This window comes from Podarcis pityusensis (assembly GCF_964106645.2).
Source record: "Podarcis pityusensis genome assembly, contig: HAP1_SCAFFOLD_105, whole genome shotgun sequence".
Taxonomy (NCBI): Eukaryota; Metazoa; Chordata; class Lepidosauria; order Squamata; family Lacertidae; genus Podarcis; species Podarcis pityusensis.
In genome coordinates, this window is record NW_028293320.1 from 108,299 (window position 1) to 121,306 (window position 13,008).

At 57.0% G+C, this 13,008-nt stretch overlaps 1 protein-coding gene across 2 annotated transcripts; it reads left to right on the plus strand.

The window, feature by feature from the left end:
• The first annotated feature begins 254 nt into the window (after positions 1 to 254).
• LOC308469098 (tapasin-like) lies at positions 255 to 10,595 on the plus strand. Of its 2 annotated transcripts, XM_081024423.1 has the most exons (8): positions 255 to 473; positions 1,028 to 1,240; positions 5,628 to 5,933; positions 6,765 to 7,097; positions 7,605 to 7,931; positions 8,299 to 8,388; positions 9,203 to 9,243; positions 9,571 to 10,595. In XM_081024423.1, exons 1-8 carry the CDS (start codon positions 413 to 415, stop codon positions 9,571 to 9,573), a joined length of 1,374 nt encoding a protein of 457 aa, XP_080880549.1. In that variant the 5' UTR covers positions 255 to 412; the 3' UTR covers positions 9,574 to 10,595. The 2 variants fall into 2 exon arrangements, with proteins under 2 accessions (XP_080880549.1, XP_080880548.1); XM_081024422.1 differs by lacking the exon at positions 255 to 473 and having other exon boundaries at positions 693 to 1,240.
• The last annotated feature ends 2,413 nt before the right edge of the window (positions 10,596 to 13,008 follow it).

Genomic DNA, 13,008 nt, shown 5'->3' on the forward strand with positions numbered 1-13,008 from the left:
GGATGACCCTCGGGGTCCCTTCTGTGAATCTATTCCATGCAAGAGAACTGGGTCCCACCAGACCAAGTGAACTTCCAGAGGGACCCATCTCCGATGGGGCGCCCCCAGCTCGCCGCTCTGCCTCCCGCCTCCTTCCCCAATTCTGGGGGGCTGGGGGAGGCAGCTGGTTTTCTGCCGTTTCCACTTTCGAGGCCCCTGAGGGGCATCTAGTCCCTTCTTCGGCCGTGCCAGAATCAGCATCTCCCGCGGAGACCCCTTCGGGTGCCTTTCGGGGGGCTGGGAGGGGGGTCCCCTTCCCCCTCCCTTCTGCCCCGCCCTCCTTCCGGGGCTCCGAAATCGAAAGGGGAAGCGCGGACGGAGTCTCCGCCATCGCCGCTCGCCGCCTCTCCTGGCTCTCTCCCTGCGGAGCCTCATGGCTGCCCAACCCGACCTGCTCCGCGCCAAGGGGCTCCCGCTGCTGCTGCTGCTGCTGGGTAGGTCGAGGCCGGACGCCTGGGTTCCCCCCTCGCAGGGCGCGGGAGGAGGAGAGCTCGGGGCCGGACTCCTGGGTTCCCTCCGAGGGGGGCGGAGGAGGAGGAGGCGTCCCTCGCCCCCCCCGAGGTCGGATTTCCTCCCCCTGCAAGGCAGAAACTCAGCGGGCGCAGGAAGGGGCTGGCGGGGGAAACTTCTCCGGTGGGATTTCTGCCTGTCGCAAAGCGGGGCGGGGCGGGGGGGGGATTTGGCCCGGGATAGTCCCTCCGCTTTCGCTTTCCGTTTCCTGGCCGAGTCCCGAATGCGGCCCCTTGCTGCCCCGCTGCTCCTGCCCTCCGGCCCCCCTCGGGGGCATCTTCTTCCCCGCTGCGTCCCAGTGGAGCCTCCCTGGACAGAGCCAGTCTACCTTGCCCTGCTCCGGATCCAGCAGGGCTCTCCCAGACTGGGCTAGGGGGAGGGGTCCCCTTGCTCCGGACCCAGATGCTGCGGCTGCTACTTTGGGGGCCCCCAGGGGCATCCAGTCCACCCCTTCTTCTTCTTCCTCCTCTCCTGGCAGGAGCGTCCTTCGGCAGATCCTCGCCTCCGCTGGCCAAGCTGGGCTGCTGGTTCCTGGAGGAGGCTGGGGGCGGAGGCTCCGGCATGTCCAGCGCCCCCAAGCAGCGCCCCGCCATCTTGTTCCTGCCCCCACCCGGGAGACGCCTGGAAGAAGCTGCCCTGGAGTCCGAGTTGCCCCCGGAGGTGGAGGCCGGCCTGGCCTTCCAGGTCCTGGGTATGGAGACCCCCCATAGGACACCCCCACCTGTCCCCTGGGCCCCATCCCTGCTTCTCATTCACCGGGAGCGACTTGAAGCACCTCTGAATTCAGCCTCACTGGGAGACCCATTTCACAGGCGCCACAACTGAGGCTGGGAAACTTAAAACGATTCTCTGGATCTTCAGTGTCGGCAAACACTCCTTCCCCAATCTCCGTTTTTAAACCTCCAGGGACAGAGTTGCTTTCCTTGGAGGTTTTCCAAACAGAGGCTGGAAGGCCAAATGTCAGGGATTCTTGAGCTAAGATTCCTGCACTGCAGGGGGTGAGACTAGATGTCCCTCGGGGTCCAACCTACAGCTGTTTACTTTTTTATTTTTAAACATTTTTTCTTTTTAAAACATCAGTGTGATTGAACAACACTAAATAATAATACAGTGATACCTCGGGTTAAGTACTTAATTCATTCCAGAGGTCCGTTCTTAACCTGAAACTGTTCTTAACCTGAAGCACCACTTTAGCTAATGGGGCCTCCTGCTGTTGCTGCGCCACCAGAGCACGATTTCTGTTCTCATCCTGAAGCAAAGTTCTTAACCTGAAGCACTATTTCTGGGTTAGTGGAGTCTGTAACCTGAAGCGTATGTAACCCGAGGTACCAGTGTAATAATAATTATAATAATACACTATATCATTAAAAGAGTTAAGAATTCCAATTCCATATATACTTCTCTAATGTCTAGGTGACATTATTATCCCAAAACATAGATATTGATTCTTAACCTACTATATTTGGTATAAATGCATTCCAACTCTACAACTCTTTATGATCATTTTATAACGGCCCTGTAGCGGATTCCCCCCTCAAGCCTCCAATTAATAAAGACGCATTATGTCCCTGCTAACGGCCCCCAATTAAATATAGCGGATCCGCCTCACATTACGCCAATTCAGTGAATTTCTGCCATTGACCACAGCCTCTCTTGTGTGAGGGGAAACTTGGGGATTTAGAGTCCAGGGCAGAAGCGGAACAAAGAAGAAAAGTTCTATTTACCGAGGAAAAGGTGGTGTCCGGAGACAGGTTCTTTCAGGCAGAAGTCAACTTCTTGCCTCAACTTGGAGGCGGTCAGGGCATTAAACGCAGAAGTCTCTTCTCAGGCCGATGTTCCGCTTTCTAGACATGGTGCTCCAATGCTGAACTCCATTTCTGCCCCTTCTTCCCTCTCCTTCCTGGACTGAGTCGTGTCCCATTCAGACTTGGGGGGTTCCTGAGCGAGGGGCCCTTTCCCTCCGCTCCCCCCCTCTCAGTCCGCCCCCCACACCCAGGGGGTCCCCTCAGCCCTCCTTCTTGGGGGTCTCCCTCCGCTCCCCCCTCTCAGTCCGCCCCCACACCCAGGGGGTCCCCTCAGCCCTCCTTCTTGGGGGTCTCCCTCCGCTCCCCCTTCTCAGTCCGCCCCCCACACCCAGGGGGTCCCCTCAGCCCTCCTTCTTGGGGGTCTCCCTTCCCTCCCCCCCCTCAGTCCACCCCCCATACCCAGGGGGTCCCCTCAGCCCTCCTTCTTGGGGGTCTCCCTCTGCTCCCCCCTCTCAGTCCGCCCCCCACACCCAGGGGGTCCCCTCAGCCCTCCTTCTTGGGGGTCTCCCTCCGCTCCCCCCTCTCAGTCCGGCCCCCACACCCAGGGGGTCCCCTCAGCCCTCCTTCTTGGGGGTCTCCCTCCGCTCCCCCCCCTCAGTCCGCCCCCCACAACCAGGGGGTCCCCTCAGCCCTCCTTCTTGGGGGTCTCCCTCCGCTCCCCCCTCTCAGTCCGCCCCCCACACCCAGGGGGTCCCCTCAGCCCTCCTTCTTGGGGGTCTCCCTTCCCTCCCCCCTCAGTCCGCCCCCCCACACCCAGGGGGTCCCCTCAGCCCTCCTTCTTGGGGGTCTCCCTTCCCTCCCCCCCCTCAGTCCACCCCCCACACCCAGGGGGTCCCCTCATCCACCTAAAGATTTCACCTAAACATTAGGAAGAACTTCCTGACAGTAAGAGCTGTTTGACAGTGGAATTTGCTGCCAAGGAGTGTGGTGGAGTCTCCTTCTTTGGAGGTCTTTAAGCAGAGGCTTGACAACCATATGTCAGGAGTGCTCTGATGGTGTTTCCTGCTTGGCAGGGGGTTGGACTCGATGGCCCTTGTGGTCTCTTCCAACTCTATGATTCTATGATTCTATGATTCTATGATTCTATGATTCTATGATTCATCCCTCCTTCTTAGGGGTCTCCCTCCGCTGCCCCCTCTCAGTCCGCCCCCCACACCCAGGGGTCCCCTCACCCTCCTTCTTGGGGGTCTCCCTCCGCTCCCCCCTCTCAGTCCGCCCCCCACACCCAGGGGGTCCCCTCAGCCCTCCTTCTTGGGGGTCTCCCTTCCCTCCCCCCCTCAGTCCGCCCCCCACACCCAGGGGGTCCCCTCAGCCCTCCTTCTTGGGCGTCTCCCTTCCCTCCCCCCAGCTTCTCCCCTTCATCTCCCGCCTGACTCCTCTTCCTCTCCTCCCCACCTTCCCCTCCAAGCTCCCCCCTCAGAAAAGGCGCCTTGCCTTTTCCCGCCAAAAGGGCTGGCTCCGCCCCCCGCTGGCTTGGCAGCCAATCAGAGCGAGGCTCCAGGAAATTTCTGAGGGACTAAATCCGCTGACTGGCCTGGCTCTGCTGTCCATCACAGGCCCAACCAAGGGGGGCATCCGGCAGCTTCCCAATACAGTGGTACCTCGGGTTAAGTACTTAATTCGTTCCAGAGGTCCATTCTCAACCTGAAACTGTTCTTAACCTGAGGTACCACTTTAGCTAATGGGGCCTCCTGCTGCTGCCGCGCCACCAGAGCACGATTTCTGTTCTCATCCTGAAGCAAAGTTCTTAACCTGAAGCACTATTTCTGGGTTAGCGGAGTCTGTAACTTGAAGAGTATGTAACCCGAGGTACCACAGTATCTATATCTGGCCACAGTGATCCATGCGACGGTCACCTCCAGGCTTGACTACTGTAATGTGCTCTACGCGGGGCTGCCCTCGAAGCTGACCCAGAAGCTCCAGCGGGTGCAGAATGCCATGGCCAGGCTCCTCACGGGGTCTCTGCCAGGGGAGCAGATTCACCCAGTGCTTTTCCAGCTGCACTGGCTCCCGGTGGAGTACAGGGTCAGGTTCAAGGTGCTGCTTTTGACCTTTCAAGCCCTTCACGGCCTAGGACCCTCGTACCTACGGGACTGCCTCTCCCGGTCTGCCCCACGGAGAGCCTCAAGGTCCATAAACAGCAACACCCTAGTGGTCCCGGGCCCTAAGGAAGTTAGATTGGCTTCAACCAGAGCCAGGGCCTTCTCAACACTGGCCCCGGCCTGGTGGAACGCTCTGCCTCATGAGACCAGGGCCCTGCGGGATCTGATTTCTTTCTGCAGGGCCTGCAAGACAGAGTTGTTCCGCCTGGCCTTTGGCTTGGAGCCAATTTGATTCCCTCCCTTCCTTTCTTTCTTTTTTCCTTTCCTTCTCCTCCTGCGAGGAGGCTACATTTTAATATTTTAATGTTATATTTTAATTTTGTTTTTAAGTTGTATTCATTCAGCTTATTTTTATTATTGCTTGTTAGCCACCCTGAGCCTGGCCTTGGCTGGGGAGGGCGGGGTATGAATAAAATATATTATTATTTTTATCTATTATCCATGTTATCCATTTTAAACTCTTAGGGCTTAAACTCATTTGCAATTCCTGTGCTGGGTGCCAGAGCCCCACGAGGCCCAGGGGAGCCCCCAGCGGACTTTGACTGAGACCCACGGAGAGGAATAAAGCAAAGTTATGATGAGGGCCAACAGGCCTGGCTCCGGGTTCAACCACACACCCACACACAATTTAAATTGAGAATATTTGAATAATAAAAAGGGAAATAAAAAGTGAATAGAGAACAAAGAAATAAAAGGGGGGGAGGTATATTACAATATATCACTAAATATGCAAACAACTACAGTTCCATACATGCTTGTCTGGTATATAGGTACAGTGCTTTTTTCTAAAAATTGTTCAGGGTTACTCTCATTTTGACTCAAGAAAATCACCATTTTATAGTTCCAATTGGGAAAAATAAATACAGTGAATGGACAAAAGAAATCATCTCAAGAACTCAGGAGTCCTATTGTTGTGGATTAATTTAATCTAGTTATGCTTATTCTGGATCTACTTCAAATTGGTTTCCAACCTCAACATTTCCACTTTTCAGAGGTACAAAGCTGCTTGGTTGTTTTGGTTTGACCCAGAACGGTGGAGTTGGGAACCCCAAAGGTCATCCACTCCAACCCCCTGCGATGTAGGTTGGGGGGTCCGGCAGTGGAGAGACAAGGCTCATCATTCCCCCCCCCCGACACTGCTTCACCTCCCCCCGCTTTGTCCCCCCGGCAGACCCCTCTGGGGCCCTGTGGGGCGGTCAGGCCTCGTCCACCCCCCCGCCGTGGCTGAGTCCGGATGCCAGCGAGGCTGAATCCTCCTGCGAGATCAACGCTTACGCGCCGCAAGAGTCCCACGTCGCCTGGGCGGAGGGGCTGGCGGGCGGAGGGGGCTGCCCCCGCGCCCTGGAGAGGGGCAAGTGGCTCATCGCCAGCATCCAGGCCCCCGACGCCGAGTTCGGGGTCAGCAGCGTCCTGCACACGGAGGAGGCCCCGCCTTGGAAGCAGCAGGATGGGGTCAGCAGCGTCACCACCACCGCAGGTACCACCTGGCGAGCGGAAGGGGAGCAGCGCGGCCTAGCGGTTAGAGCCCTGCGTCAGCAGCCTGGGAGAGAGGGACCAGCTTATCAGACAGGCCTGCCATCAGAGTCAGCGTGGAGGAATGGCAGGCGAAGGGGATGGAGGCCGCCTTGAGCCCCTGGGAGGAGAAGGCGGGGCAGAAATGCGGTTATTTAAATTAGGAGTGCCCAAAGTCATTAGTTACACCCTCATGGGGGGTGGGGGGCACCGTGGGCCAATTGGAAAGCGGAAATCCCTGGATCAAATGCATCTGCTGGGTTGAACTACTTGGAGTAGTTTGAAGTGGATTTTGAGTCATTTGGCAACTAATTGTTTCAAATCTTGCTTTCATCTTACTGGGTCGTGCAAACAGTTGTTCCAAACCATGCCTCTTTTAGGGCACTGGCTGAAAGGGAGAGAGTTTATGGGGGTCCCCCCCCCAATTTGAGGACCACGAAATGAAATGAATAAATCAAATAGATGGTGGGTTTGTTCAGAGCCGTCTTTCCCATAGGGCTTAGTGATGCGTCGCGCCAGGGCGCTGGCCTCTCGGGGGATCGCTCTCCTGCATTGGCATGGGGGAGAGGTGCGCCCCCCACAAGGGCTGGCAGTGCGCAGCTACGGCCACCCCAACACTATCGGTGGTAATCTGGGGGTGTTGGGCGGACATTTGCAGCCTGGCACCGCATCTGCTAAACACGGCCCTGGGTTGGTTGTTTTTCCCTTCTGGGATTCCTCCCTTGCACGGGGGGTTGGTCTAGATGACCGCTGGGGATCTCTCCCGCTCACCTCGCCCTCCTCCCTCCTTGCGCAGCGGTGCTGTCGGTCTTCACACGGACGCCGCGCCTGGAGTCCCGCCTCGGGCGCCCGGCGGTCCTGCACTGCGGCTTCTCGGCGCCGGCCTCGGCCTTCTCGGTGGAGTGGCGCCATCAGTTCCGGGGGGCCGGGAAGGTGGTGCTGGCCTTCGACGGAGCCTCGCGGGGGGTGTCGGTGGCCGAGGAGGGGGCCGAGCTGCTGCTGGATGCTGAGGGCGGTGGCGCCTCCCTGCGCCTGCGGAGCGTGGCCGTCCGCCACGAGGGCACCTACATCTGCACCGTCTACCTGCCCCACCTGCACGCCCAGCAGGCGCTCGAGTTCAAGGTGGTGGGTGAGTGAGCGACCGGGGGGTCTCCCTCGCAGGGAGGGCGGAGGGAAGGAAGGGGAAAGGGGGGTCCACTGCCCAAAGGGACCCCCATGGAGCCAGCATCTTGTATTCTCACAGTCCAAATGCCGGCCAGGACCTAGGGATCCAGATAGACTGGTCCTGGGCCTGGAGTCTCCAAAAGAACATAGGGAGAGTGCTTAAACCTCGCAATGGCCAAATTGCCCTGAGATCCCTGCCTGGCAGGGGTTGGGCTAGATGACCCTTGGGGATCCCTTCCACCTGTCTGATTCTACGCTTCTAAGAACCAAGCGATCCAGAGAGACTGCCCCTGGACTGGGAGGCTCCTTAAGAAGCGCCTGGCCACTTGATCAAGCCAACGGGGACCCTGTCTTCCTCAGGATTCGAATCCAAGAGCCCCCCTCTCCCCTCCCGGCAGCCGGGAGCCTGCAGCACTCCTGGTTGTTAGCAGGGGGCGCTCTGCTCACTCCCTCTCCCCCTCTCGCCCTGCAGAGCCCCCCCAGGTGACGCTGCGCCCCACGACGCTCTCGGTCTCCCCCGGCGCCCGGCCCCAGCTGGCCTGCGAGGTCTCCGGCTTCTTCCCTCTGGGTGCCTCGGTCAGCTGGAAGCGGAGGGGGTCCGGCGCCCCCCAGGACGCCTTCCTGGACATCGGGGACTCGGGGCACCGCCAGGCTCCCGATGGCACCTTCAGCTTCACCAGCTTCGCCCACCTGCTGCCCGTCCCGACCGAGGACCACGGGGTCTCCTACGTCTGCCACGTGGGCCACGCCGGGCTGGGCGAGGCGGGGGTCAAGAAGGCGGTTGTGCTCCATGTGGCAGGTGGGGGTCTGCACTTGGGGGTCTGTGCCGGGGTCCCCTGGGGGCTGGGTAGCAAGGCCCAGAAGACCGGCTGCGGATGCGATTCCTGACTGGCGGAGGTTGGGGGGGTCGTCCGTCCTGCGTGATTTAGCTGGATTCCTCCCTTGAAGGGGGTTGGGCTAGATGACCGCTGGGGTACCCTCCCAACTAGGATTCTGTGAATTGGCACTGATCAAGTCGGGCATGGGGTGGAGGATATGGGGGGTGGGGCGAAGGTGCAGCTTTGGGACCTGCAATGGGTGGCCAAGGCAGGGTGGGGGTCTGACGTTGCCCCTCTTCTCCCTCGCTGACGCCTCCTTCTGCCTCTGCCCCTTCTCCCCCCCCCCAGGGTCCCTGGGCCCCTCCCTGGAGGACGCCATCGGCTTGTTCCTGGTCGCCATTGTGCTCCTGGGGGTCTTGCGGTCCTTCTTCCGATGGGGTAAGGTTGTTCCCACCCACCCCTTCTGTACTGTTATTTTTGTTATCGATATGGTCCTATTTTACCATTTGGTCAATATTTTGGGGGGATACTTTAGTTGAGATTCCTGCCTTGCAGGGGTTGGGCTAGATGACCCTCTGGGTCCCTTCTGATTCTACAATTCTAGGATTCTATAAACATGCACAGCACCCTCCTTTTCTGGATCTCTGGGCAGTTTGTGGCATAAAAATGCACAATGAAAACACAACGTACGTAATAAAAATGAGAACCAAAACAAATAACCCAGCCTCTCTCAAGTCTAATTATTATAATGAAAAATAGAAATATTATATTTATTTATATCCCACCCTATTTCCCTGGCGGAGACAATTCAGACTCTATTAAGACCATGCAAATATTGACAGTAAAAGCAGTTGAGAAACCTCTCCACCACCACCTGACGCCTTTGATTGGCGGAACTGGCACTGACCAATTGACTCCCCTTTCCCACAGTTGCCAGTACAAGAAGCTCAGCTGGGAAAGCCTCTTGATTTCAGGGTTGTGGGTTCAAGCACCACCTTGGGGAAAAGATTCCTGCCTAGATGACCCTCAGGGTCCCTTCTGGCTCCAAGATCCTTTGGAACTCCCCGCCTCTTGATACCAACCAGGCGCCTTGGCCAGACTCTCTTTGGTCGCCTGCTAAAAACATCCCTGCCCAGCGGCTCAGAAATGTTGATTTCCGTTTCAGCTTTCTGCATGCTTTCAAGTATTCCTGTCCATTTCCCTGGGTTTTCTGGTCATTCACCTTTCGCTGCTTCATTTTCCTCCTTTTCAGCTTCTGAAGAAAAACCCAAATCGGAGAAGCCCAAATCCGAGGTCAGTGTCCAAGATGCTCCCAAGACTGCCAAGTTCTCTCGATTCCTCATTTTTCTTTTCTTTAAAAAAATACATCTCTGTGCCACTCACTGAGAGGCAGTGCGGTGCAGTGGTGAGAGGGCCAGACTAGGCCCTGGCCGAGAGATCTGGGTTTGAATCCCCTGTCCCTGGCCATGATGAAGCTCGCAGGGGGGCTGGGGGGCAGGATCCAGTCTGCCTACTTTGCAGGGTTGTTGTGGAGCAATTCCTGCAATTGCAACCCCCAGCCAACTAATGTTTCCTCTCCAAACTGGGTCAAAATCTCACGGATTTCTCTTCTTTCTGCAGTAACGGACTTTGGGCAACCCAGCTCCCGGCTTGGTTTGTTGCCTGTCTCCAGATCCCGTTGAAAGGGTGAAGTGGATCATAGGCCCCCGGACTCCTGGGTCCCTCCTCTTTCGCTGCCCAGTCTTGCCCCCCTGATCCCTTGTTGGAAGCCCCCTTCCCCTTCTTTTTTGGGGTCAGGGGTCTGCTTGGCTTCGCATCCTGCAGATTCACAGCTGTGATTTTAAGGAGGGGGCCAGATCTGTGGATAGCAAAAGTCCCCTTCTGACAGTCCCTGCCCCTCCTCACTTGCGTGCTGTGAAATGATAGAAGTGTAGAAATAGGAGGGGTCCCTGAGGGTCATCTGGTCCAACCCCCCGCAAGGCAGGAATTGCATCAAAAGCAACCCTAAGGTCCTGGGCCGCAGACTCTGCACATGCTCTGGGAGACTCTTGACGGGGGCCTGTGTTGTCTTTGGGATTGTGGGAGAGAACCTTTTTGGAGGAGGGGAGACTGACTTGAGCAAGATTGGCATATCCTCCCGCCCCCCAAATAAATCAATCAGGGATCCTCCACTTACAGAATGTGGGTCATCAGGTGGCCCTTTACCTCCCCCTCCGGGGGACCTGAAGTGGTACAGTCCAGACCCAAGTTTATCCCCTCTCGAGACATGGGTGCAAAAGGAGCCCGTTTCCCCGCAACATCCCTGCAGAGACGACCAGGCAGAGCAGCTTTCGTTCCCCTCGGCCCTCTCTCTCGATACGAACAAGGACCTGCCCCCCTTCCCTCCCCCCAGTGCCCATAACTCGCCCCCCTCCCCATTCTGTGTAGATTCTGCTGTAGACTGTAAGCCCCGTGGGGCAGAGCCCAGTGGCGTACCGTGGGGGGTGCAGGGGGGCCCGGCCGCACCGGGCGCAACATCTGGGGGTTAGGGGGTGCAAATCCACGGGTTAGGGGGCGCAAATTACTTGCCTTGCCCCGGGTGCTGACAACCCACGCTACGCCACTGGCAGAGCCAACCTGGAGAATAAACCCGTGTTGAAAAGAAATGCATGCCGTTTGTCTGTTTTTTCCTTCCAGGGCTGCAGGAGAGGTGAGGGTGGCCAAGTTTCATAAACAAAAGTAATAAATGGTTGGAGGAAAAGTCTGGGAAGGGTCGAGAGGCCCCTCTCTGCCCCCCTCAAGGCTCCTCTCAGGTTCATCAAGGGTCAAAGGCCTCGTCCGTTTTTGGAGAGCCAGGAAGTGAGTTGCCCCTGCAGCTTCGCCTGCTGGAAAGGGGGCGACGTGCAAGCGGCCAACCTGGCAGGGTTGTTGTGGAAGGGGAGCTCCTTGGACTGCCTCCTGGGCCTCCTCCGTCCGCAGCTTCACTTCCGGGACAGTCGGTGATTGGAGGGAAGCAGGACGCTCTGTGCGTGGTGAGGGCAAGAGAGAACCCGGAAGTGGGTGGATTGAGCCGGGGAGAGAGATGAGAGCAGCAGTCGGGGGGGGGGCTCATTGAATCGCCCCCCCATCTATTGATTTTGGCTGCCTAGCCCTCACCCCCCCCCAAAGAAGGCATCCATTTGGAGCCCATCCTCTCCTCTGCCTCACCAAAAGGATTCTGGGACGCGTAGTTTCTCCTCCCCAGCCACCCCAAGAGTCAGCGCTAGGAGAAGGGCTCCACCTGCAGGAATAGGGGAAAGGCCAGGCTGGAGACTCCCCTTCTTGCCTCTCGAACTCGGGGTCCTGGGAGCCCTTTCTGGATGGCCCTCGCCCCCCAAAATGGGCCAAGACCTCTGTTCCTCCCCCTCAGGCGGTAGTTCAACAGGAGAAGTCGCTCCCACTCCGGATCCCTTCGGGTTGCTGGAGGCAGTGGGGGGACTCTAGGGAACTGGCTGAACTGGGGTCCTCCCAGTCCAGCCCAGACAAGAAAGAGGGAGCTCTCAGAAGAGGAAGCCATTGCAGAGAAGAACTGGACTTGGCTGTTCTCAGCTGAGGGTCTCCTGCCTTTCTTCCAAGGCTTCCTGGAGGTGCCATGGCCAGAGGAATACACAACCCCCCCCCCGGAATCCCCTGCAGGACCCTGGGGAGCAAGTTCAGCCTGCCTCAGTTTCCTTCCCTAAAGCCTTGGGGGAACCTTGGGGCGTGGAAGGAGGGACCCCAAATGGAGCTCAGGCTCCTGGCAAGTGGGGAAAGGAACTTTATATCCGCCCTGGCTTCCTCCTCGGAGGTCCCTTCCAAAGGAGAAGGGCTCCCAGGTCTCCATGGGGGAAGCATCCCTGAGTCCTGCGTTCGAGGCCAAGGCTTTCACCTTTCAGGCTCCGGCCACCTTCTCCGTGGTGTTTATGTGAGCTGTAGAGAAGGGGTCACATGCAGACATTCCCAAGTTTAAGAAGTGTTACGGAAAAATCTAGATGCAAAGCTGCTCAGTCCCCCAGCTGGTCGGGCAGAGCCCATGGGTCCCTGCGGAATAAAGGAAGGAGTCCAGCCACCAACTGGAGCAAATAGCTGTAGACCAAAGTTTATTGCGCAACAGGTTCAAAGAGGAATTTTGAACCCCGAGGATGGGGTGACAAGGACTTTTAAAAGTTTCCACCTCATCCCAGCATACAGTTCATTAAGCATCATCGCTACATCATTCCTACATCAGAAAAGGGGAGGGTTATACATGATCAACATAGTAGGAGGAATGTGTTGGGGCAACAGGCGGATACAGGGAAGTACATTCTAAGCACCTACAGTGGTGCCCCGCAAGACGAATACCTCGCAAGACGAAAAACCCGCTAGACGAAAGGGTTTTCCGTTTTTCGATGCGCTTCGCAAGACGTTTTCGTCTTGCGAGTCTTGTGATTTTTTTCGCTCCCCCCCTTTTTCTAAGCCGCTAAGCCGCTAATAGCCTTTTAGCCGTGTAGCAGGAACCCCCCACCCCAATCATTCTGTTTGCACAAACTTCACACACACTCACACTCACACACTACATACGCCACATTTCTGTTATAAATTCATAGAAAATCAACCATACATCGGATTTGCACTGTTCCATTTTATTTTACTCCATGTGACAAGGACTATCAAAGGGGGGTGGCTTGGTTCTGGTCAGCCATAATCCCTTCAGCATACCAGCACATCCACAGGAGCCCTGCCCAGTTGCTATGTCAGCCCTGATAATCCCAGACAGAAGACAATCAAAATGACAAAGAACTTGCATATGTTAGTGGATTCAGCATGGACTGAATCAAAGGACAATGATCAGATCTTCCCTCTGGGGGCAGGAAACTGCAAACTCCCCTTTATCTCCTGGAAGTGACTCATGGGCAGGGGGAAAGCCAGGTGACAGGACACTCAGGTTACCACCACAAGTCCTCCCTCAACCCCTCCTTTCTGTAATGTATGCATGATGTCAACCCCTTCTGTAATGTATGCATGATGTCAACCCCTCCTTTCTGTAATGTATGTATGATGTTTCTGGGGGTGGGCTTGAAC